General features: G+C 46.6%; 1 protein-coding gene and 1 long non-coding RNA gene across 2 annotated transcripts in view; one reads left to right on the top strand and one right to left on the bottom strand.

Annotated features, from left to right (window-relative positions):
* Positions 1-27,080, top strand: part of LOC148686162 (uncharacterized) — a 345,039-nt gene that overhangs the window by 312,067 nt on the left and 5,892 nt on the right. The gene's annotated exons all lie outside the window — the stretch shown is intronic.
* On the bottom strand, positions 5,840-20,636 carry BMP2 (bone morphogenetic protein 2). Its single transcript, XM_035110119.3, has 3 exons — positions 19,346-20,636; positions 15,892-16,247; positions 5,840-7,605 (listed from the first exon to the last, which is right to left on the bottom strand). Exons 2-3 carry the CDS (start codon positions 16,241-16,243, stop codon positions 6,761-6,763), a joined length of 1,197 nt encoding a protein of 398 aa, XP_034966010.1. The 5' UTR covers positions 16,244-16,247; positions 19,346-20,636; the 3' UTR covers positions 5,840-6,760.

The raw sequence follows: 27,080 nt of genomic DNA, 5'->3' as shown, positions 1-27,080 counted from the left end.
ACGCCTCGGTTTGAGTACTTTCAGTTTAAGTACTCCGCGGACCTGTCTGGAACCGATTAATCCACTTTCCATTACTTTCAATGGGAAAGTTCGCTTCAGGTTAAGTACGCTTCAGGTTAAGTACAGACTTCCGGAACCAATTACACTCATAACTCGGGTTAAGTACACTTCAGGCTGAGTACTCCGCGGACCCGTCTGGAACAGATTAATCCACTTTCCAATACTTTCAATGGGAAAGTTTGCTTCAGGTTAAGTACGCTTCAGGTTAAGTACAAATTCCGGAACCAATTGTGTACTTAAACCGAGGTACCACTGTATTACTAGTAGGAGTGATAGTAAAGAAATCTATTCCTCCCTGGAAATTATGGCAGTACTATTTAAAGCAGCACCAGGGAATCAAAACTTTTTCTATTGCTGCAATAAGATTACAGCAAATTGCTGCTGAAACAGATAAGGGGACCTTGGAAAAAAGCAAGTTAACTTCTTGTATTTTGGTGGCTTTTGTTTCCCCTTACATAATTTATAGAAGATGCATCATAGAAAGCAAAGTGTGAGAGGGAAAGGGTCAGAAGGAGAGTGATGTTATTTTGTAAATCACAGGAGTGTTTGCACAAAGCCGAAGTAAAGGTGATCATTGGCAACAAAGGAAAAACAGCAAGTGAGTAATGAAAAATGTGTAATGCAGGATGAGAGTAGACTTTCCACACATTGGCTGCAGAAAAGTTTACACTCTTAAGCAGTAAAAACAAACCATTAAGGCAGACCTACGCTGTCAGGAAGTATAAAACAGTCCTTGAAGGCTCTGCAGAAACTGCGCACAAACATTTTCATAATGGAAATTAGGGAAGAAAATTGAACATCAACATACAGGGGACTAACTGAAGGATTAAAGTCGAGTTGTGCAAACAACAATTAAGCAACCTCTTAACAATTTAGAGTTAAACAAAATAAAGAAACACCAGATTAGTGATTAATATTTTCTATTTCATACCCAGGCTCCCGCAATAATGACTTCATCTTGCAAAAGTGCACAACGAAACAGGATGATACAGTGGTACCTCTGGTTAGGACCTTAATCCATTCTGGAGGTCCGTTTGTAACCCGAAAGCACTCATAACATAATGCACACTTTCACTAAGGGCGCCTGCCGCGCTGCCAGCATGCACCTTCCACTCACATCCTGGGGCAAAGTTTGCAACAAGGGGCATCTACTTCCGGGTTAGCGGAGCTCATAACTTGCAGCGTTCACAAGGAAGACGGTACGTAACACGAGGTTCCACTGTAAAGTAAATGCCAATTGGTATATAGCATATATACATCCGACAGGCATGAAGGCCTTGACTGAAATAAACTAGTTCACTGGCATCAGTGGCAGTTTCCACCAGAGCCAGGCCAGTGTTGTATGTATAAGGCTCCTTCACACTGGAATCCCTCCAGTCTGTAATGACTACGTTTTTTATTCTACATATGTTTGGCCAGCTAAAGATGCTATGTCCTGTGGTCATTTGTGTGAATTCTGTACATGACATTTATTTGCACACAACCACCTTTAGGGCATGATAGGATGTCAGCGCAGAATTATTTGAAGCCACATTTGTCTTGTGCTGAAAGGATCGTGGAAAGAGACCCTAGATAAGATTAGGCAGGTCGTGGCAAATGAAACGGCATCTGGTATCAACAGAGATGTACTCTATGCAATGATGCCCTACCGCCATGGCTTATATTTGTATAGCTATTGTGCATGTTAAATGGGGGGGGGCACAACTCTCCCCCATGCCGCTGCGAGGATCGCTCTCCTCCCATGGAGGCTTGGGAAGGAAGCTGCACGCCCGCCAGTGATATAGTTGACGGGGTGCAGCTGGTGGATGTACAGGGAAAGGGGAGACCGCCGACAAAGCCACGCAGCTCCCCCACTTGCTTGGGCGCCCCTGAGAGGCCAGCGCCCTGGCACAACGCACTACTAAGCACTATGGGAAAGACGGCTCTGCCAGAGGTGTACCTAGGGGTTTGGTGAAACTAGCCCCCACTGGGGGTGCAAATATCACCTATCTGACTATGGAGTGTTTTGACATATCAGTGTGCAGCAGTGTGCAGCTAGTGTTGGGGCAATATCAAATGTGGGAGAAGCTTCCTGTCCTCCTTGCACTGTGGCACAAAGGCATGCAGTTTCTTTCATCCTGCCTTGTCACCACTGTGGACACTTCTAATACTTGGGTCGTTTAAAATGTAGTAATTTCTAAGTGATTGGGGGAGGGGCACCGATACAGCTGCTTGCAAGGTACCCTAGGCATGCCTTTGACACTGAATTCCACCCAGAATAATTCTGTGGGCTTTCCCTTATCCTGAACCCAAGTTTGCTGTAAAAAATGAAATATGAGGACAGTTGGCTCTCAGTTGAACTTCATGGAGTGAGCTAAACAAATGAATCAATTGCTAATTGGCATTGTTACTAGTTCTGTCTGCTTTTTATGCAGTATTTTACTGGATCCTGACATGCATGTTCAACATCAAACGGACTACAAATGAATGGGTTGATGGTGAGGGGTGTGAAAATCTTACCATGCTTTTGCTTTGGCACGGAGACATTCTTTGATATAATAATGGGACTAGAATGCTGGGCAAGATATATTTTAAATTTTAAAAAAACTGAAATCCAATTATCTTCTCTCTGCTCACAACCTTTATGGAATTTGTATGTCGTCCAGAAATGTTGCCAGTTGTGTTGATTTCCAATGGTTAGAATTGATTTGTGGATGATGCATCTTAGCATTGAACCTCTTTTGTTTTAGCAATGGTACCCACCCGAAACCCCTTGAAATAGGATCAAAATCACCATGAAAACCATGTGCATCTGTCCACCTGGACTTAACAGAACCCTCAGAAAACCTACAGCCCCAACTCCTGCAGTTCCATCTCTTATTAAATTTGAAATTCTCAACTTCACTTCCCCCCCTTAGTTCTTAGGCTCCTTAGCACTACAGAATTCCAGACAGTCTGTGCACTGATTCTGCAAAGCATGTTATGGGCTTTTTCTGCATGTGCAAATTTAATTAGGAGGTAGTGAAGTGGCAGGCTGAACAGATCCCCACAAGCAAGGCCCAGACATCCTCCTAACATCCCATTGCACACATTTCTGACAGACAGTTTGCAGTAGTGTACAAACTGGATTCATGAAGCAGCAACCAGAAGACCTATTCAATCTAGACCAGGCATCCCCAAACTGCGGCCCTCCAGATGTTTTGGCCTACAACTCCCATGATCCCTAGCTAAGAGGACCAGTGGTCAGGGATGATGGGGATTGTAGTCCAAAACATCTGGAGGGCTGAAGTTTGGGGATGCCTGATCTAGACAGAAGAAACTGTCACCATGAGAGGGAAATGATCCACAAATGTGTGAAAGTTTGAGTACTGTTTATTGCTGAGAACAGGGGGGGGGGGAGAATCGCTATTCCGAACATGAATGACATGAAGAAATAACGAAAATTACCCAGATCTTCCTTGCCATTTTACCAAAAATGAAACGACAGATCTTTCGAGGTCACCTCAGATCAAATTATTGCAGGTTATATATTTACATATTAAATGAGCACTGCACCATATTGCTTCCCTCAAATTATTTATGAATGAAGGTTTCACAACAGGTAGGTAGCCGTGTTGGTCTGCCGTAGTTAAAACAAAATTTTAAAAAATTCCTTCCAGTAGACCAACTGGTCTCTAAGGTGCTACTGGAAGGATTTTTTTTTGTTTGGTTTCACAACACTGCATGAATATTCTCCAGTACTTCCAAGTCTTAACCTTCTATAACAGGCATCCCCAAACTGCGGCCCTACAGATGTTTTGGCCTACAACTCCCATGATCCCTAGCTAACAGGACCAGTGGTTGGGGAAGATGGGAATTGTAGTCCAATACATCTGGAGGGCTGAAGTTTGGGGGTGCCTGTTCTATAACATCCCTTCTCAGTGTCCTGCAAGCCTCCAAAGACTTTTGGACGATTATGATGCTAACAAGCTTTCAACAAAACTGGTTTAAGAAAATATTCAGTAATTCCAAAATTGCTGTTACAAATGAGTTAATACCCCAATAAGGGGGTGTTGGATTGGATCCAAATCTTTCACCATACATTTAAAGCTCATGGCATCACCCAAATAATCCTGAGCATGGCAGTCTGTTAAGGGTGCTGAGAATTGTAGCTCTTTGCAGAGTAAACGGCAATTCCTGGGATTTTACTTTGATTTTTGTGGGGCAGTAAATGCATAGTCTGGATGTGACCTTAAAGTCAAAGTCTTGTCCTACCAAGCCAAAGAACAGATCATGAAATGATTACATGTCTTCTCGAGTGGTGTTCATTCTGAAGGGTTGCTGTTACTGATTGTGCAGCCTAAAGTGTTGCTTATTTGGTAAGACATCCATCAGATTTAAGCTACTAAGTTAGAAAATCTTATTTGTCTTGTTTGGATGTTGTATGGATTCCCTTTTTATATTACCTACCAAAATTGTGATTATTCCTAATTGTTTCTAGTAGGCTTTTGAATTGTGATACTCACTGTTCATCTAACCTGTTGCGAGACACTCGTGAGCACCATTTTGTGGCATTCAGACAACAATGACGACATGTTTAGCAACGTTGCTAGAATCAGTTCTTTTCCCCCCCTAGGGGGACGCAGGGGTACACTTACCCCTAAACATTTTGTGAATCTAAGTTTGGCCTCATTGAGGGGCAGTATTTCAATATGAGTAGGAAAATGAGAGTACCCCTAAACATTTTTTTAGGAAACAAGCACTGGTTAGAGGTTCCCCGACCCTCTACTCCAAGGCCATTGAAAAAGTTCCAGTGCCAAGATTTTTTTTTAAAGGGGAAAATGCTGCAAAACAAAGCCATGTAAACGTCTTTGTTTGTGCAAGAACATTTGCAGGTCTAACTAGGACTGCTTGACTTTGGAGGACAAACTGAAACATCTCTAGGGACATTGCTTTCATTTAAAATAAACATATGCTCCCGTGAACACCTAATGATCCGTTCTCAAACCACTTAAGTGAAATTATTCCACAGTATGTAATTTCAGGATGGTTATGAATGGCATTATAGCAAGCCAGACTAGCAGCACAATCCTTCACAAAGCTTCTCAGATGCAAGTCCAATTGAATCAGCTGGGTTTTCCCAAAGTAATGCCCCCCCTGAACTTGGTGGGAATGCCCTCCGAGTAGATATGTGTAAGATTGCAGTGTAACTATACATCTTTTGACTCTGGTGAACATTTCTCCTGTCGCTGTTGCTTGTAAGTAGCCCATTTCAGGTGCATTCCTGGTTTAACACTTGCAAAGTCCCCCATCCCTCCACCACATTGGCCACTCTGGCTGAGGCTGATGAGAGCTTAAGTTCAGAAACATTTTTGAAGGCGCCATGTTGCCTACTTCCCACCTGCTCTGTAGAATCTATGTTCCTGTTCTGCAAGCTCTCATGGGAAACCAAGAAGCCCTCTTCCCATTACATGGGGGGTGCAAGTTGACTCAGCTTTATGCTTGCATATGGGCAATGCATCTGACTGCATGCGAACTTCTACCTCCCTGGAGCCTTTTGCATAGGTGCGGGGAGGAGATATTTAGGGCCTGGCCCTGTAGCAATTCCTCGGATTCCTTTGCATGTGTTAGATGTCCCTAGGAAAATAAAAGGGTGGCATTTGCATACTTTGCTGCTTCCCACAAACCTGTTCTCCCTCCGAGCCCTGTTAACATAGATTGCAAGGTGTGCGCAATAATACACCTCTGGCGTTCAACAAGTGTTACTCTGTAGTAGCAGGAATACCTTAGGCACCGTAGGAAAGGCGAACAGAAAGAAAGCTTTTTAAAAACTGAAGAAATCTGGTATTTTTATTTAATATTTGGCCAGGACAAGGATTCCAATGGGTGAACTACTTAAAAGGGGAGGAACAGCATAAACATTTTGCTTTTCTGTAGGTGCAAGGACCAAAAAACAAAACAAAAAATTAAAGTAGGGAGTTTTCTAGATAAGCCCAGTTGGTGGTCATGTCACACCTTCATGAGGAACAGAAGTTCTATTTCTGCTTGCTCGGCAACCGTCTGGTTCTTATCCAAATGCTCCCCCCCCCCACGGGAGGATGCCAGTTTCTCATGGATTGGGCAGCCCACCCTGCAGCATTCCTGAGAATTGTACAATATAATCTTGAGTCAGCAGGGCGGATTAGCCACTTTTCATTGGGCTTGCACTCGTGACCTTAACAGTAGAACTGCAGAAAGCAAAATGCATTATGCACCTTTGCCATAGTAACCCTTCCACGTACACATCGCAACTTACTTAAATACACACTGGAAAAGGAAAAGGGGGAAAAAAGCTACCATTTGTTTTAAATTATGTACAAACCCTATTTTTCTTCTGCTTGTTTTTTTGATTATACATATAAATACAAATTAGCTATTCTTCTAAAGTGGTTATAATAGTAAATAAATACAAAATAACAATCTGACCTTTATACTTCATGTGCTGAGGGGGGAAAGGGGGGGCGCTTAAACCCATATAAAATGTACAACTAATACGTTTAAAAATCTTTAAAAGGAATAATTCTCTGGTTAAAATATTTTTTCCTCGCTTTTTTTCTGTAGACATAAATAGATTTTTTTTTTCAAAATAGATGCGTTTAATTCTCCATTTCATAACATAAATAAGGTCTTCATTGGGAAATATTAAAGTGTCAAGTTTTGTTTTGTTTTGTTGCATTGGTCCATTTTCCGTCCTGCTGCCACGTCAGCGGCAGCCACAGCCCTCCACAACCATGTCTTGATAATTCTTTAGTACCACCTTTTCGTTCTCATCCAGGTAGAGCATGGAGATGGGACTCAGTTCTGTCGGCACGCAGCAAGCTTTGGGGATTTTGGGGTTCACGGAATTGACAAGAGTCTGAACAATGGCATGGTTGGTGGAGTTCAGGTGGTCTGCCAAGGGGAAGGGGCAGTCTCCGTGGCAGTAGAAGGCACTATAGCCCGGCGGGGCCACTATCCAGTCATTCCACCCCACGTCGTTGAAGTCCACGTACAAATCATGCCGTTTGCAATTGGACTTGCGCTTGTTGTGTTTGCGCTTGGCCTGACGCTTCTCTCTCTTGTGGAGAGGGTGTCCCTTTCCGTCGTGCCCAAAGGTCACTAGTAACGGCCTGATCCGAGACCAGCTGGCATCGTCCTGATGCAAAGACCTGCTGATCCGGACATGCCTCTGGGAGGCAGTGCTCTCCCTGGGGTCCAAGTGAGCCACTTCTACCACAAAACCATGGTTGGGTTGTCCATGTGCAATCCACCGCATTACAGCCGGTGTTACATCAAACTTTTCCCACTTGCTGGCGTTACGATGCACCAAGCGTGTGTCCAAAAGTCTCGTGATGGGGTCCTGGGAGGCCTCTCTCTCTGGCTTTACAATTTCATAAATATTAATACGGTGGTAAGAGCTGCCATTGCTCTCAAAAGCGTCTTGAATGTGCTCCCGAAAAACCTGAAGCTCAGCTGAAGTGATGAACTCCCCCTCAGGGATGGAAGTTAAGTTGAAGAAGAAACGCCGAGATGTTTTCCCACTTCTTTCTGGAAGTTCTTCTAGTGTTTCTGGTTTAGGAGGTGAGGGTGGGGGGAGAGAAGGGGAAAAACACAGTCAGTAACTCAGATAATGCCATGAAATATTCGAAGTACCCTACAGATATAGAAGCTTCCCCATAACATTAGCATAAGCAAATGTGTGTGTTACGTTAGAAATTCGAAAGGCTTTTCTTCCTTTTCCTTTTTTTAGTTGCTCTTGTCTTTCTGTTTGTTTAGGCAAGCCCACGAAACATGATGTTAAAGTGCTTCATTCGCTGCCATGCATTTTGGATCTCATAGGAGTGCACTGTGAATTCCAGGTGGTCGTAATAAGGGGGAAGAAATGTGAGGCATTGCTTTGGAATTCAAGGGTATTAAAGAACATTTTTTTAACACTGTGGTTAGCAGGGGCCCAGGGAGAGTAATTAAAAACTGACTGAGGATCAAGGAAAGGGATTGCATTTCTTAAAGATTTCCCTTAAAAAAACACCCAACAACAAACCCCTACCTTCAGTGTTCTTGTCAGTCTCTCAAAAGCCATTCCAAAGTTTCATGATTTACAAAACTTACTATCCAAAACCCTGTCTCGTAATTATAGACCTTTCCACAAAGCACACCCAGTCATTTTACTCAAGGAGGCCCTAAATGAAAATAACTTGTATGGGTTTAGTAGTTAAACCATTCGGGCGCCCTCCAGATGTTTGGGACTATAGGTTGGGGCTGATGGGAGTTGTAGTCTTAAACATCTGTAGGGCACCAGGTAGGACTAGTTGTTTGCTGGGGGGGGAGGGTCCCCACTGGCAGCATTGCAGGAATGGGCAACCAAGTCACACAGATCTATTGAACTGCAACAGTCTACAGCTGCACCACATGTTTGGCAAATCCATCATCCATACTGCCTGTCTACTGCACTGCTATCACGAACAGTTAACTGCAAAATAAGGGACAAATAGGCATACAGACTCTGCCAACCTTCAAGGCACTGTGTGAGTTGTGCCTTGTCCTGTTCTTTTCTATAAAATCTACTACTGATTTCAACTGTTGAAAGATCACCCCCCTACATAATACTTGTTATTACAGGTGGGAGCAGAGGAATGACCATTTGCTTAAGTTTGTGGCTGAAATTTGAACTGCAGACATGCAGTATATTGGTCATCGTCTAAAGTGGCGAGGGACACAAAACACCATTTCCTTTTTGTTCAATTTAATATGGATGGCATGAGGATGGGTGGGGCTCAGGAGAGGGGATGAATACAAATACTGGGCGGAGGGAATTATGTGCATCCCATGTGGGAGATTGGAGCACTCTCAGATAGTTTTAAGGTGTGAGTTTTGCTTTTTGGAAAACAAAATTTTGGGGAAATGTAGTACTATGATTTAACATTTACTTATGACCAATAACGTTGTACAGTATTGATAGGATGTACTATTGCTGCCAAATTTAACCAAGCCATTGAGGCCAAGGGTGGGGGAAACTGCTGCCCCCAAGGTTGATGTTTCTGGTCTACAATTTCCACCATCCCTGACCCTGTTAGGGACCGATGAGAGTTGAAGTGAATCGTCATTTGCACTTTGGGTTCAGGAATAAATTCATGTGCAAGTAAAAGAAATCTAGGAGAAAGCAATGGGAAGATTTGACCTCCCCTATCTCCTGTTTTTATTCCAAGGGCTCAGTATGTGATACAATATCCGTTGATACAATATCAACTTGGTATCTGAAGAAGTGTGCATGCACACGAAAGCTCATACCAAAATAAAAACTTAGTTGGTCTTTAAGGTGCTACTGAAGGAATTTTTTTATTTTACAATATCCATATTCTCAGATAACCTCTAAATTGGGTTACAAACAAGCAATGTGTCCAGCCCACTTGGTGAACTACACAATGGTAATACCACCACATATTGCAACTTTTACTGGTGGGGTCATACATGCAACAACTGTGGCTAAGTCTAAGCATATTGTGAACTATCTTAACAGCCACATTGCTCCGTTGGTGTTCCATTTACTTGGAAGTGTCACCAATATTAAATACCAAAGGAACAAGTTTTGGATTCCAGCCTAACTGTTCCCACTGCAGCTTTGGAAACACGGCCATAATCCAAAGGCATCTCCTTATCCCCCAACATCTGAGTTCAGAGTCCCTTTCCTCTATGGTCAGCTAAACAAGAGCTTGCATTTAAAGTACACAAGTCCATGGTGGACAACGAGTATCTCTCAAGCATTTACAGGAAAGCTAACTTATCATTGGCTCCCTCTAAATCTGGTTGTCCTGAGCATCTACACCCATCTGCAGTGAGGCCATCTTGCAGGGGTGGCCCTGACATGCTTTAGGGTGAAGCCACCTGGTCGAGTGGCACCAAAATAGGTGGGGGCTACAAAATGGCAGGGAGTGGTTTGTGAACAGCATTGTAAGACTCCTTTCAAAGCACTGGCTATAAGTGAAGTGCCAGAACAACAGGATGAGGGGATGTGGGAAACTGTAGGCCCCTGTTCCCAACCACCCCAGCCAGCACGGTCCAGTGTTTAGGGATGATGGGGGTTGTAGTCCCAGCAACATCAGAAGGGCCACAAATTCTCCATCTCTCCAGAAGAACTTATTCTGGGGGAAATGGAAGCCATTTCCCAGTCCTTTGAGTCTACACTCTTTCCCGGGGTTTCCACCCACCACAAACCCCTGGTGTCTTTCCTTCAAGATCTACTTCACCCTTGTTTTTCCTCGCCCTGTCCTTATGGGAGTCCCCTGCTTCCTTTTACTCAGAGGAAAAACTGCTGCGGTGTTTTATCCTCCACTGCCCTGTCCCCCAGGGCCATCTTCTATCCTCACCCCACTGCATTTGGAGACTCCTCACTACCTTTGAGAGCCAGCAACCAGCTGCCATCTTTCAGTCTCTTTCCACCCAAAGCCCTCCTTGCTTCTTGCTTTCCCATTCCCGCCCTGCCCCCGCCAAGTTTTGCAACAGGGAAAAAACAGCCACTCACCCAATGGCTAGGGAGGGGTCGCGAGAATAACAAGCCACAGCCACACTGTGTTTACCTCACATTCGATTTGTTTTTAATTCCTGCCCTATCTACATCATTGGTGCTTTAATTGGACACTTCTCTTAAGTGGCTTTGAACTGACATGTACAAAACAAATGCAGAGCTAAACAAACCCCTGCCCCATCCCCCCCAAAATCCCAATGAACCCGTGTTTCACATGGTTAGGTAAAGGTACTCCAGACCATTAGGTCCAGTTGTGGATGACTCTGGGGTTGCGGCGCTCATCTCGCTCTATAGGCCGAGGGAGCCGGCGTTTGTCCACAGACAGCTTCTGGGTCATGTGGCCAGCATGACTAAGCCGCTTCTGGTGAACCAGAGCAGCGCACGGAAACGCCATTTACCTTCCCCGCCAGAGCGGTACCTATTTATCTACTTGCACTTTGACATGCTTTCGAACTGCTAGGTGGGCAGGAGCTGGGATGAGCTCACCCCATTGCAGGGATTTGAACTGCCGACCTTCTGATCGGCAAGCCTTGGCTTGCATGGTTACAAAGGTGCAAAGACAGAGAGGTCATCCAGAGATTTAAGGTCAGTGCCAGAGACCCTACACATGTGCTTGCTGAGGAGCAAGGTTAGACTGGCAAGAATCAACAAGTGGCTCCATGGTTGTGGAATTCCCTACCCAGAGAGGCAAAATCGTAGAACTGTAGAGTTGCAAGAGGCCATCTCATCCAACCCCCTGCAGCGCAGGAAACTTTGCCCAATGTGGGGATCAAACCCACAACCCTGAGATTAAGACTCTCATGCTGAACTGACGGAGGGAGAGGCCTCTTCTTTAACTGGGCTGGTTTATGGGATTGGATGTGACGGGGGGGGGGGGGATATTGCAAGCTGCAAACAATGTACTTGCAACAAGGGCCCGTGGGTTTATTAAAGGAAATAAATAAACAATCTAACGATTTGCTCAAATAATTTGTGGCCCTTGGGATTGCGAGAAAAAGTAAATGATCGTGTCAGGTTTTTAGAGCTTTCAGAGAAAAGTTAAGTGTGTTTTGTTTTTTTCTGTAGCAAGCTACAGAAAAACAGTGACAGGGAAAAACAGGTTTTCCTGTGGGTTCTCTGCAAGCACACCTGTATGCTGGTCACAAGAGTTGTGGAACCTGCAGCCCTCCAGATGTTGCAGCCCTCAACCGCCAGCAAATTCGCATTGAACCAGTTCCTCCACACTATTTCTCGTATCTAAACCCCACCATTGTCTAGGTAGGCACTCCCTTTCCTCTCAAGCACACCTGTGAAAGGGCCTTTCAGCAGCTGGCATGCCAGGAAGACGCCTCGGGGCATAAGGTGATGGTGATTATTACTGTACTATTAATTAATTAAATTTCTATACTGCCCTTCATCAGAAGATCACTGGGTGGTTTACAATATAAATAAAACCCCAAAAGACCTACCATAATGGTTGCATTCCCTAACATCCTTTCTATTTCCCAAGCCCTTTTAAAAACTAACCTGTTATCTCTGCTGCTGTTTTAAGGTGGCTCTCTCTAGATAAGCTGCTTTTATGTGTTGCTTTTATTGTATTTTGGGGGGGAGGGAGAGAACAGCCCTTTGAATTGGCTTGAAAGAACAGGCTTCCCACAATAAATAACAGACTTAGGGAAAGACTTAGACCTGGGTTCAAGTTCTCTCTTGAGCAGGCATAGGCAACCTCGGCCCTCCAGATGTTTTGGGACTACAGTTCCCATTATCCCTGACCACTGGTCCTGTTAGCTAGGGATCATGGGAGTTGTAGTCCCAAAACATCTGGCGGGCCGAGGTTGCCTATGCCTGCTCTTGAGCTATATAGATCACTGGACCGAAATGGCTAAGTCATTGCTTCTCGGCTTCAGTGGGACACAAGTGGGTGTAGGGTTATCGCCTAAGAGGGTTTATTTTGTTGGAATAAGGAAGCTGACCAAAACACTTGCTAGCCTTCCCTCCCTCTGCCCACTCATATATGTAGTTTTGCATTAAGGTGCATTTTGGCACAATTGAAATGTTTACTGGAAGTTCTCCCATTCATTAGTTTTATATTTACACACACACATATGCCACAGTGCAAGTTTAAATTACACCATTAATCTCTTTCCTCATTAAGACTTGCTATTAGTTAGAATAATCACTATGTAGGCCACACCCCTTGTGGAGAAACTTAATTAAAATACATATTTATGTATCTTTCCTTGCCAGCCCAGCTCTATACTATATGTAACCTAAGCAGCTTGATTTTGTCTCTCTCTCCGCCCCCAAATTCTACAATCCATCGATGCTGCCCATGAAAAGGTTGACAACTTCAGGTTTTTAGCCTTTCTGCAGAAGACAGTAGATTCACATTCTCTAATGCATATTATTTGTACATGTTGCATCAAAGTATCTGTGGCTGGGATGCAGAAACACAGAAAGGAACCTGAATAAAAAAATTCCTTCAGTAGCACCTTTTTTTATTTTGCTTCGACTCAGACCAACACGGCTACCTACCTGTAACTAGAAAGGAACCTGTAAATCTAGCTAATTCAAAGTGACTTTGCTAATCTCACACACACACACAAAAATGTGCTTAGGGTCATAAATGGAGGGGAGAAGAAAGAAGGTTGCTGCAATCATGGTGAAACTTTTGGATATGCATTGAACAGAGGCAGCAGCAAGCAGCAAAGACAAAACAAAAAACCCTTTGCCAATGCAAGGTAAAGCTTTGCCCAGTAGTGCTGCAGACAAGTTCATTCAAGTTTAAGGAACTCGGATATAAGCACTTTGCATAAAAGTTCAAGCAAGTTGCCTTTAATTCAGCAAACTGGCCTAGTTCAAAAATGCAAGAATAAGTGGCCACAGAGCATCTGAAGATTGTGTTGCATTTACTCCCAATTGTTCTGTCTGGTTAAGTACATATTTGCTTGTGGCTTTTAATCTGAGTGACCTAAAGCCCAAGGTGCCCACGAAATCCAGTGGGCAGCTGCTCCAAAACTTATCAGTCTTGCTTTCTGAAGGGCTTACTTTAGGTCTCCACTAAATCTAGATTTAAACAGAAGACAAAGTCATGGTGGAGACAATACAATTGATTGTTAAATTGATCTCTCACGGGGATTAGATGGGGATTAGAAATCCTTCCAAGTTACCCTGATTGCCAACTGTAAATTAGACAGACCTCTTTTTTTCCTATTTAGCCTGCAACATTTAAATTTATTGGTAGGAACTCATAATCTGGGCAAAATCTGTAGAATTAAAAAAAACAACACCCACTTCTCTTGCTCTGGATCAATGAAAGTCAATTTTTAAAAATTGACAAATGAATATAAGGCACAGAACAAAGAGTTCAGCCGAGTTAGAAATGTAGTTTGCCATTCTTAACGTTTAATGAAACAAACACAGCCAGCAACTAAAATTGCTAGCTATTTAAAGGGGGAAATGTGACATTCCTCGTACTCCTCCTCATTTTTGCTCCAGGTTGTTTCCTACCATCTGTAGGATCATCACCTCGAGGAAAAACTGGTCTCTACACTCCTCTGGGCAAATTGGCCACCCACATTATTATCATAAGCATATGCGGGATACTGGTTCTTTAGGAGGGAGGGAGGATTCTGCCGCCAACACAATGGCAGTGAGAAGCTCAATCTTCAGAAATATATTTAGAAAATTAAATAAACTTTTTTTAAAAAATCAAAAACTTTTATACTTCTTAGAACATGGGTAGGCAAACTAAGGCCCGGATCTGGCCCAATCGCCTTCTCAATCCAGCCCACGGACTGTTCGAGAATCAGCATGTTTTTACATGAGTAAAATGTGCCCTTTTATTTAAAATGCACGTCTGGGTTATTTGTGGGGCATAGGACTTCGTTCATTCCCCCCCCCCCAATATAGTCCAGCCCCCCACAAGGTCTGAGAGACAGTGGACCGCCCCCCTGCTGAAAAAGTTTGCTGACCCCTGTCTTAGAATTATGGACTGTGCTTTTAAAAATGTCTCAAAATGCAAGGCCATGTGTTTCAGTGATGTTCATCATCATGCAGGGGAAGGGATACGCAACGTGTCAGTGTTCTTCAAATAGCATTTTTTAAAGAAATCATAGGCTGAAACTGCAATCTTTGGGTTGGTCGTAATTCCGGAGATGACCCATGGAAATCAATGGGATGACTAAGTGAAGTCTTAGCGGGTCTGCTCTAACAATGGCTTGTGCCCAGCCCAGGAGGCTTGGCAGCCATGCAGAGATAACCATTTCTGTTCATTTTGGGATCCAAAGGCTAATGTGCTTGCACTGAAATGGGCATGGTACTGTCTTCACATACCCGCCTACATTACTGCAAACATGACTTCATGTTTAGAAAGCTTCCCACCCACCACAATCAATCAAAATAGTGGCCAGAATTAAACAGAAGATGCCAGTCACACAGCACACAGAAGGAGAAAGAGGGAGATCATTGCAAAATGCTTGCCCTGATCAGAGGAGCAAGATGCTGAATTCCTCCCAGTGCTTCCAGGTGTGAGCTTTTACTGTGAAAGAAGGCTACCTATTTCCAAGTCAACATGAGCAAGATTAGTTTTAGAACAGGCATCCCCAAACTGCAGCCCTCCAGATGTTTTGGCCTACAGCTCCCATGATCCCTAGCTAACAGGACCAGTGGTCGGGGAAGATGGGAATTGTAGTCCAAAACATCTGGAGGGCCAGAGTTTGGGGATGCCTGTTTTAGAACCTGGTTTGTTTTTAAATGGTTAAGACAGGCCTACACTGAACTATGAGGAGGCTGAGAGGAGTTTGAGCAGAAACACCACCAGGAGAGAGACTCACACTTCAGCTCTATTCGCCCAGTGTGATTATCTCTTCCTTCCTAGCATGGATGCTCAGAAGGAAAATCCTTACATTTAAATTGCACTTTTCAGCTAACCAAATTTGAGTGATATGCTTTGTCTCGCTAGAACATACCAGTGTAGCAGCAACCAAACCAGACAGAGATTCAAATTGCATAATGAAGAATTCACAACTGCTTAAATAGCAAGCGATACATCGCATATATCTAATGGGTGAAGTGTAAGGAGCACAAGAAATCAAGGCCATTGCTGCATTTGGCACCGAACAGCTGCAGGCCTCCAGGATTCCAGGCAGGGGTCTCCCTCCACCCTACCTGGGGATGTTGGGAATAGGTGCTCCCCCAATGAGCTATTTGGGCCACCCCAAATATCCAACCACCAAACGTCTTGGCAAATGCAGCATTCCAAATTGTGGGGGTGGTGGGAGTGTTGAATTTCCAAGCCTATTTTTGTTAGGGCTTGGGCAGTGGAAGCAGGAGCTAAGAGCATCCCTCCTTACCTTCATGGTGAAAGCTCCTGACAGTATTGGCTCTGCTGGCAGCTCTCTCCAGGTTATAGTCCATGGTTGTTGGCTTCTGGCTGGTGTGCAGATGGTAGAGCTCCAACATATAGGGAGGGATGATGATGTCCTTGCTTGGTGTGGGCCGCCGCGTGAGCCCAAACATATTGAGCAGGCGCAGTTCAAATTCCCGCAGGATCCCTTCAGAGAGTTGCAGGGGAGTGACGCGGCCCAAGTCTCCGCTGAACCTTCTCCTGTCGGCCACTTCCGGGATGAGGCTGGCCGAACCACCCAGCAGTATGTGATAAAGCAGCAGTGCTAGTAGAGAGCAGGTCCTGGCAACCATGGTCATCAACCTGGGGAGAATGGAAGAGGGTGAGTCGGCAGGCGAGGAAACGCTGTAGGGCAAAACCAGCATGAGCAAAGTGTAACATTTGCCCACGAAATGTAGGAAACCACCTTGTACAAAGCCATTCCATTGGTGCCATCTAGCTCAGTATTATCTGCCAGTAGTTTTGCATAATTTCAGACGGGATATGCCCAGGCCAGTCTGGAAATGCCAGGGATCAAACTAGGGTCTTTCTGCATGCAAAACCATTGATCTATAAATAACCCTTCCCAGCTCCCATGGTCTTTGTAGGTAGGACCTTCTCCATCTCCCTAGAAGTGAAGCATATGAGAGACAGTCCTGACCCCAGTGGGAACTTTGGTACTGACTTGAACTGTGGCAGGATATTGTTTTTCCTCTCTCTCTCTCATATGTCCACAGTTGCTGGGGTGGGTAGCAATCTGCCAGCAGATTATGGAAGCTGCCCACGTGGAGTGAGATGGGTAGGAACTGGTATTATGGGCAATGGGGAATAAGTAGCTGAAAGAGAAGGCAATTCACAATCCTGTGGCTGAAAGCAGAGATAAGGCCCAAGCAAAGAGAAAATCCCACAAATGGATCCTCTTAGTCCAGGAAACAACAGGTTATACTCAACTGTTACTCAGAGTAGACCCACTGAAATCGATGGCCATGAGTAACCTGGGTTCATTAATTTCAACAGAGTAAACATTAGAGGAATACAACCCATAGAAGCTGCTATTATTCCTCTAGGCAAGTCGCACAAAACAATACTGTATTGGTAACACACAACCTCCCCACCATGGACAACTTTGCAATCGCTGGCAAAAGAAAGGACTGTGTGAAATGGAAATTTCAGAAGGGAGCAAGCACATGAAAGACCCTGAAGATTCAGATGGCTCACTTAAAAATGCCACCCACAACCCCTTTAAGGAAGGGTGGGGTAAAACTGCAGCGGCTTCTGCATACCCTGCAGCAAGATATCGACACATTCATCCATGATATGAGGTTGGAGATAACTCCACAATCACATGGATTTTCAAAATTATATTCACAAGCCCACACTGTGGCTCCTGGGCTATTTGAGTGCAACTGTTCACTCCAGAGAATAAATAGAGACAGAACTGTTATAATTAGTATTGTGCGAAGAGCCCCCAAGCATAGCTACATGCTGGGACTTAGCTGAAGGAGGAAGTATTGCAGGGTGTGGCATGGTGGGGTTTCGAGGGGAGGCTGGAGAGCCAGCATTATGGGATTGTGATCTTTGAGCTGCTTCGTAGCCTGCTGTAAGGTGGCTCCGCTGCATTGGTGGGAGAACAAAACCCGGGCATACATATAGCAGGTGTGGAATGAGGAGACAGGAAGTCAATATGGTAAAGAAAGAACATATACGGTAATCACGGAGTGCCTTTTTAGAAAGGAGAATTACATGGGGAAGGGGAAGGACATGTGCCTTTTTGACTGCAGTGAAACATTTATCAAGAGGAGCTTCCAGCCGCCCAGAGTGGCTGGGGAAACACAGCCAGATGGGCGGGGTATAAATAATACATTAATTATTATTATTATTATCATCATCATCATCATCATCATCATCATCCTAGGTTTGTAAGGAGAGTGGGCTTTTAAGTTTTTTAGCCCATGGATTCCCCAAGGGCTGGACAAAACCACTGGAAACAATTATAGGATGCACCAAGGCAACAAGTCAGCACAGAATTAGGCATTCAAAACCAAGTGCACCTGACAGTGTGCTGGATTGTGACCTGAAACTGCCTGACTCCCAGGCCCAGCTTTCTCTCCCCCCCCCCTCCTTTACATCCTGTAACCTACACATAGCTAATGGAAACCTTATTTCATCTCCCTCCCGCCTTTGCTCCGCATTTTAATAGTTTTGGGATCAAGCAAAATGAGCAGGGCATCGGCAGCCACAAGCAAAAGATTGCAAAGGTTGCGAGCTAGAACTTTATCCATGTGAGCCGTTTCATCCAAGGATCTCACATGGAGAGAGAGCCTTTCTGCTGTTTTAGTTCAGGTGCGCGCGCGCTCCTTTAGTAAAGCGCTTGAACGTGAATTTAGGTTTGTTGGAATTTCTTCCTTTCAAAAGCCTGCTAGTTGTCTCTACAGTAAAACCGAGCTAAAACTCCACTCTCCAGCACCCCTTTTCCGTGCCTCGGATTCATTCGGCTACGGTAAATGATCCTCGACTATAACTGTTAAGAGGCCAGCCGTGATGAACTTGTGGCCCTGCAGACTTCCTTGGACTCCACCTCCCATCAACCCCAGCCAGCATGGGTGATGGTCAGGCATGATGGGAGCTGTAGTTCAGAAACATCTGGAACCAGTTCCCCACCCACGGTTTATGCGCGGATATGTTTCTACCAAAACCAGTGGGATTTGTGAATGGAGGTGCGCGGGGGGCACGTTACAATAATGGGCTAGAAAGGGGCTCAGGTTTCAGAAGCTCCCGAAACAGCGGTGGGTGGGGAGCCTGCAGTTTGCAGAGCGAAGCAATACACCCCGAATAAAGCAGTTTCAGCAAGTGACCGGGCCAGCAGAGCAACACAGGCAGCAACTCCGGAGGCCTGCTGGAAGTGTGTCCCAGCCAGGACCTCTTGCAATACAAAGGAGAGGATGCTGCCGCGTAATGACCTGCCCAGTACTCTCTCCGCCCGCCACCTGTGGCCCGGGATACTGCAGGGCGCTTAGGATGGGCGCTGCAAGCAGTTAAGTCGCGCAGCAAAGTATTCTGGGGGAAGAGGGCAGCGGGGGGGAGGCTGGTCTTGTCACGGGGGAGAATGAGAAGGGGGGGAAGCAAAAGGGGAAGTATGGGACACACACCTCCCGCATTCTCTCAACAAGTGGTCAAGGTACATGCCAAGAGGGAGATTTGCCACCAGAAATGTCTCGTTTACCATTAGCTTTAATTCTACTTCCTAGAAAGACCCGCGACTGTTTTTGTTGTGGGGAGGTATGGATGATCAACAGTCTGCGGAACGCGGAGAAAAGAATCCGTAGGGAGTCCCCGCGGGAAGTTTCCCGGCAGGTGTGGCCATGTGCAGAGTTCGAAACCGCGCGCGCCCTCCTTCCCCAGCGCCCCCCGCCTCCTGCTACCTTTTAGGATCCCGCCGATCGCTTAAGAAGCAGCAGCAGCACACTCAGGCACGTCCATGGAGCCAACCTCCACATGGAAGTAGCGTAGCCGATCAGGGGGGGGGGGGGGATGTGCGATCCGTCCTTTTTTTGGGTGGTGGTGGTCTTTCCCCACCACCACCTTACTCCGGGGTCGGGGAGAAGAGCTGTCCACGAGCGGCGAGGAGCTGTGCTCAATTTTCCTCCCTGCCTGGGAAGTTTGCGGCGAGGGCAGCCGAGGCAAAAGGGGAACCAAACGTTCCAAGCGCCTCCGAAGCCTCGCTCTCTAGTCGAGCTCCTCTCCAGCGCTGCAGCCCGAGCTCGCTTCTCGGCGGAGAGGAAGAAACATCCCGGGCATGGTCTCGCTCCTGGGCTAACCTGGACGAAGCGAGGAGGAAAACGACGAGGAGGAAGAAGAAGACGTCGAAGCGGCGGTCGCGGATTTGGGGCTGCTCTCTGGCCCGCTGGCCTCTCCCGGGCGCCGCATCACTCCCGGCTGCAAGGGCGCTGCCCCAGAGCCAAGCTCGGGGAACGAGCACGCACCGCCGGCGTCCTTCTCCAGGGCCCGGCCCGCCGGGGAAACATGCTCAAGATCCGAAACAGCCGGAGAAAGGAGCCGCGGAGTGTCGGGGGCGAAGAAGCGTCCCTTTTCCGGGCCGAGAGCCGGCAATGCGCGCTCCCTCGGCGCTCCTGCTCGGATGTCAATAGAAAGCAGCTCCCTTCTCCTTAAGAAAATGCCCTTGGCATCAGCAGCCGCAAAGCGTTGGATTCCGCCTCCGATCTCTCCAAGCGGGCCACTTTCCCCTCCTCCTCTGGGTCGTGCGCTTTCGTTCCTGGTTGCAAAAAGAAAAGCAGCAGCAAGAGCGAGCAGGCAGAGTTAGTGGCCGGGCCAGCCGCTGCTCCTCCTGCTGCTCCTCCTCCTGTTGCTGCTCCTCGGTTCCGGCGGCTCCTGGTGGTGGCTCGGCGGCAAGAGCGCACGACCCGGCTCCTGCCTCTCTCCGCGCGTTGCGTGCGCCCTGGGCTCCGGCGTCGAGCGCTCCTTGCTGCTGTTCCTGCTTCTCCTGCAAGCGGAGCTGCCTGCGCCTCTCTCTTTTTCTCTCTTTATTGGCGGCCTCTCCCTCTCGGGGCTTTTTGTGGCTGCTCGGCTCGGGCTGAGGTCACGGGCGCGGGGGCTGGAGGCGCGCTCGCCAAGCGCCAGGCGGCCTGTGAGCGAACCGGGAGAGCCTAGGCGAGGCTGGCGCGGCGGGTTGCTGGTGCTGCAAGGAAGCGCGGCAGGGCAGGCGGCTTTTAAAGGGAACGCCGCCCCCTTTTTGGACTTCCCTCCTCCTGCCCCCCCCCTCCAGCTTACACACGCGCACACACACACACGCACACGCATACAAGCAGGCACACATACGCAAAGCCCCAGCAGCGGAGGGGTACTGAGCGCGCTCTTCGCTTCTCCTCTGCCACAACTTTCCAGATTCGAGCCGTCAAGCTCGCCGGGAGGAGGAGCTGCCGGAGCTCCGGCCCGCCGCGAGACTTTTCTTTGCACGCCCGGCCCGCGCTGGGAAGAAAGATGTACCTATTTCTTCACGGCGCTCGGCAGCTCCTTCGGGAGTGGAAATGTTTCCAGAGTTGTGCGTGCCAAATGCTTCTGTTCCGAAAGGGGGGTTGGAAAGGATAAAGCTCTGCTTGTGGAAGACGACGGCGGACTCCCCCCCCCTTCTCTCCCTCCCTCCGCCAGCTCATCATAAAGAGGGGAACTTCCTAGGGTAACTTAAAGCCGAGATTTGAAACGATCCTGCAACTGCGGATCGATTGAGCGCAGGAGCGGGGCGCTGGCGCTGCAGGCAGCGCGGTTCAGGTTCCCTTTGGAGTCGCCGCGGCCCGCGCTTCCTCTGCCGGGTACCTGGGCTGCAGCCGCAAAGGCACTTGTTATTCGCGTGACATTCTATGACCCTTGCTCTTGAGTTAAACATGTTTGCAATTGCTATTGCTTTTGAGTGATCAAACGACGCAGCATCCCTGTCTCTTGGGTTAAGTTTGGCATAACTCGCTTAAGTCAGCCAATAGGTTCAGGCGCGTCCATCCATTTAAAGCGCGCGATTCCAACTCCAACCCCAACCCCCCCCCCAAAAAATCCTGGGAACGCTGGTTTGTTAGGATGCTGGGAATTGGAACTCTGTGAGGGGTGAACTATAGTTCCCAGGCGTCTTTGTGGGGAAGTCGTGCGCTTTAAACGGATGGTGTGCAGGCAGCCTAAGCGTGCGAAATCAGATTCTCAACGTGCCTCACAATCCTGGAATCCTAGAATTGTAGGGTTGGAAGGGACCCCGAGGGTCATTTAGTCCAACCCCCACCAATGCGGGAATCTGAACTAAATCATACAAGACAGAGGACCACCCAACTTCTGATTGAAAACCTCCGAGGAGGGAGAGCCCACCGCCTCTTGTGGGAATATGTCTGTTTCGCTGTGGAACAGCTCTTACTGTGAGAAAGTTCTTCCTGCTGTCTTTTTGCTCAGAAGTCAATCCTCCAGTGCTGGGGGCAGGGGGCTACGAAAGGGGAGCCGTTTCGTAGAGTTTCTGCTGGGACTTTTAGTGATCCAGAAAGCTGCTCTCCTTTCCTCGGATCAGAGCGGGCAGTGCGGGAGGAGAGAAGCTTTGCTTCGCCTTATGGCCACCGAAGGCCTGAAGCAACAGCAGAGGCAGTTCAAATGAGACGAAGGCTTGAACAATGATCCATTATATACGTCCCTTTTGTCTATACGAGGAGGGGGAGAAGTAGAGCAATTCACAGGTCCTGCCTCTGCAAATCGGATTAGCTTCGTGGGGTGGGATTTACGTGTTTACTGTCTTTGAAGGTATGAAGGTCAAAGAAAGGGAATGAGAGCATTTGACAGAATCCAAACACAGTGGGGAAATGACATAATATCCACCTGTGCACGAAACATACTCTGTAGGGTGTTCTACAGAAAAGGAGAATAGAGGAGATGATGCAGAACTCTGGTAACACCCAGTCTTCTAATTTAAGGAGACCCCCTCCCACCAAGAATTTGAAAGGACACTTTTATACACCAGATTGGGGAGCCTAGGAGCCACTCCCATCAGCCCCAAACAGCACTGCCCAGTAGTCATGGTGGAAAATGGGAGTGTGCAACATTTATAGGGTTGCAGGCTTCACACCCCTAGTTGACAGCCAACACGCCGTTTGAATTGCTAGTGCCACACCAGGTCAAAGCCAGCCAGTGGTTTTCCTAGGGTATGTAGACTTTTCAGTTCATCGGTCACGTCTTTCCTCCAAGGAGTTCAAAGAGGTAGCCCTTGTTTCGTTTTCAGAACAATTTTGTAAGAGAGAGACCAACCAGCAAATGCCATGGCTGAGCCCAGTTACTCCCTGGTGAAAAGGCCAACCATTCTATCTGCTCCTTCACACCGCCCCAAGGAGCCCAGTACAACAATGGTTTCCATAGACAACTCCCATTGTACAAATTGCAGCCTGCCCCATGAGGGCTAGCATTGTGAGCATGGGTAAGTTTACTCAGAGGTGAGCCCCACTGGTACTCAGTGAGATATGTAGTCCTAGGTAGGTTTCCAACAAATTACAACTTCAATTGTGGTGATTGTTATGGACCAAACTCCCTTTTAGACAGCTGTGTTGCTCTCGATTCCTGCCACGTGACAACTGCAAGTATTATAGTACACAGTGGCAGAAAACTTTTCAGACTCGATCCAGTGTCTCTTGCAACCGCAATTCCAAGGCTTCACACAATTTGCAAATATCTAGTGCCTTCATCATATATTTTTAGGCACAAGGCAAAAAAGGTTCCTCTTCAACCAGGCCTTTAGCTGATTAATACCCTAAAGCCCTTTAAATATGTCTGTGGGAAGGGGGGTGGGTATTGTTTTGTTGTTTTGGTTTAATTATTTACTTGTGTTTTATCTTGCATTTTATTCTGTGAACCGCCTTGAGATCTTTTGATGAAGGGTGGTGTATAAATTTAATAAAGAAATAAATAACATATAAAAATAGTACACAAGTGAAATAGTTTTCTGGCAGAAAACCTGGCATCAAATAATTGAGAAACAGGTGAGGAACAAATGATTCTCTTAAACACCCAAGAACAGATAGTCCCAAAGAACCCCAACTCCTGCAGGTTATATACAGCGTGGCAGTTTTGATATGCACATGCTGATATGTAAACATCTTTCTCATTCATTCCTGCCCAGAGGTCTGGCCTTTATTAATCCCATAGATGAGCTGAGAAAACCTGAATTGCTTAGGGTCCTCCAGTGGCTTTGGGTTAATTTTTAACCCAGCCTTTGAAGGCTGGCGTGTATTCTTGTGCCCCACTTTCTCAGGCACCCATACTGGGGTGGGGAACTTTTTTTTTTTTTACCTTGAGAGCTGCATTTCCTTCCGGGCAACAACTTTGCCCATGCTGGTGATGGGCGGTGCCAGAGGTAAAAGCATGCAGAGGCAGCATGTGAAAATCTCACCTTTGCACAGTATGCTAGTTTCTGCAGACACACAGAAACACCCCTCACTGTCCTTCATCCACGCAAGCACGAGGCACAACCGGAGTCCAAAGATACATCCCGGTCTGGCAAAAATTCTCAAGGAAGGTGTGAAGGAAGGCCAGCGAGGGGTATGTTCTGGGGAGAGGAGGTTTGGTCTGGAGCCAAGCAGAGAGGCCTGGAGGGCTCCATTCAGTACCTGCGCTTGAGGTTTCTCCTTCCCCTTATGTCATGCAAATCAGGGCAGGGAACCTCTAGATGCTGCTGGGCTCCAAACTTCCACCAGCCCCAGGCAGCATGGCCAAAGATAAGGTTGCAGGTTCAATTCCCATATAGGGCAGGTGCATATTCCTGCATTGCAGGGGATTGGACTAGAAGATCCTCAGGGGTCCCTTCCAACTCTATGATTCTCTGGCTCTATGAACGGAACTAACCAAAGGTTGCTCATCGCTGATATAGATGCCTGGTCCCCTATCTGTTCCAGCTGTGTTTCATTACGTTTGACCTATATTAGCACAACCCCCAGTTGGGCACCCTTAAACTGTTTTGGACTACAGTTCCCAACAACCCCAGCCAATATAACCGCATGGGCCAAGGCAGATGGAAGTCATGGTTCAAAACATCTGGAGGGCACCGGATCGGGGAAGGCAGCCCTAAAGAGAGGAGAAGTGGCTAAGCCAGCGTTTCTCATACTTATCCATGTTTGCCAATTACCACTAAAGGGTGCAATGCAATGGGAGTGGTCTCATGGCTCAACTGGTCGAGTATGAGACTTTTAATCTCAGGCTTGTGAGTTCAAGCCCCACTTCGGGCAAATGATTCCTGCATTGCAGGGGGTTGGACTAGATGACCCTCGTGGTCCCTTCCAGCTCTACAATTCTCTGATTCTATAGACTTCAGGGTAGCATGAATCGCACTCCAGATCACAATCCACCACTGTTCAGGTTCATCCCCATAAGACAGGATTGGTTTTGAGGGATTGCAACATGAGATGCCTGCTCATGGAAGGCATTTAAAACTGATTATGTGCAACAGACCTTTTTAAAAAAGAAAAGAACCATAGTGACACAATCAGAGGCTATTCTTACACTGGCCTAGTAATTGTGCTTATTCTTATTATTATTTATTTATTTATTTATTTATTTATTTATTTATTTATTAAAATATCACATCACAGTGAAATCCGCACAGAAGCTGCAACGAGAAAGGTTTCAGCACACCTGTAAAGTCACTGTCCAATGACCATGATCCAAAGCCCAGAACCAAAGCTGTTCCCTCCATTGACCTACTTTTGTGAATTAAAAACCAGGGGAGAAATCCTCTTGCTTTTTAGGGAAAGTTACCTTCCTCTTGGTGGGTTGCAAACAGCTGCAGCAGTGGGATTCTACAGAGGAGATGGGTGCAAATGGACATAGTTCCATTGATACCTACCAGGCTCCAAACCCCCTGTAAAATAGCAACCACCACTCCAGAAGTATTCTTTCTGACTTGCCAAACTTGAAAAAGAGCAGAGTACTGAAAGGTTTGCACCTTTTGTGGATATAGTCCCTCGTTCTTAAATTGATTCCCCCCCCCTTGGGATGCAGGAATTTATTTTTACATATTTGTTGTTGTTTTGTTTAGTTGTTTAGTTGTGTCCGACTCTTCGTGACCCCATGGACCAGAGCACGCCAGGCACTCCTGTCTTCCACTGCCTCCCGCAGTTTGGTCAGACTCATGTTGGTAGCTTCGAGAACACTGTCCAACCATCTCGTCCTCTGTTGTCCCTTCTCCTTGTGCCCTTAATCTTTCCCAACATCAGGGTCTTTTCCAGGGAGTCTTCTCTTCCCAAGAGGTGGCCAAAGTATTGGAGCCAGCTTCAGGATCTGTCCTTCCATTTCCTTAAGAATGGATAGGTTTGATCTTCTTGCAGTCCATGGGACTCTCAAGAGTCTCCTCCAGCACCATAATTCAAAAGCATCAATTCTTCGACGATCAGCATTCTTTATGATCCCGCTCTCACTTCCATACATCACAACTGGGAAAACCATAGCTTTAACTATACATTGTTGTTTTCTTTTTTTAAAAAAATTGTTTAGAAATGCCTGCCCTCCTGTGGTGGAAATGTGTCAGGACACCTCTGCTTGAACGAAAACTCCTAATTCCTTGCATCACTGAGGCTAGTTCAATAACAATGATTTACTTTCAATTGGTGGACTTTTGGCTTGCCTTCATCTACTTCCTGCATCCTCATGAAACTACAATTTAAATTATCACCACTGGAAGACTTTAGATCATTAGCCGTTCTCAAGAAACATTGCAAATGCTCACTGCTCAAATTACAGCCCCAGCTCCTGACTCCCTCAAAATTATAGCCAAATTGTAGTCACCTTAAAAGCAGGAGCCGGGTGTGACAACATAGGTAAGGTGTCTATATTCCCTTTACAATCCAAGCACTGCAACTTCTGCGAAATAATTTCCCCGCAACTATGGAGTACAAGGTAGACCTGCATTCCTCAGCCATGTGTTTCCAGAAGTCGTTGGACTGTTTGCTCCCAATAGCTCCAGCCATCATGGTGAGTTACCAGCATTTGGAAACCCCAGGTGCCCATTCTGAGATTTTTACTGCCTTCTAAACAAGTTCATTGGGAAATGAGACCCACCAAAAACTATAGGATTTATTTCCAAGTGGTATGCTTAGAACTAGGGCTGTTGATGAAAGTTATGAGCCCCTCTTGCATAGCACAGCCTTCATCTTGGGTTGCTAAGTCAGAGGGGTTGACCCGAAGTTTTAGGAATGGGTAGGGAATCTATGGCCTTCAAAGACGCTGTTGGACTCCAGCTCCCATCAGCCTTGGCCAACATAGGTTTAGCCTGCTTCTCAGGGTCTTCCTAGGCAGAACTAAAATATCAGAACGGAAGGAGTTGCTCTCTGCTTGGCTTGAGAACATTTGCCACTGAGTTTCCATTTCTCCAATGACATGGTCACAAGGCTCTTCCTCATGAGCTCATTGCCTTCCCCAGGTGTTGTCACCAGGCTCCACTCAACTCTGTTCCTATCTCACCAAGCTTTACCCTGGGTTTGCCAGGCACTGACCCTGTTATTCACAGGCTCCACCTCCTGCCTCCTGTTCAGAGGTTGCTGGATTCCACCTCCAGCATCGCCATCCAGTATGGCCAATGGTCAGAGATCGTAGTATGGTGATCTCATCCTATGCAGCCACATTCCAATGTGCTTG

Source organism: Zootoca vivipara, chromosome 3 (assembly GCF_965207765.1).
Source record: "Zootoca vivipara chromosome 3, rZooViv2.hap1.1, whole genome shotgun sequence".
Classification (NCBI taxonomy): Eukaryota; Metazoa; Chordata; class Lepidosauria; order Squamata; family Lacertidae; genus Zootoca; species Zootoca vivipara.
The sequence above is the reverse complement of the archived record's forward strand: the minus strand, read 5'-3'. Positions and strand labels throughout refer to the sequence as shown.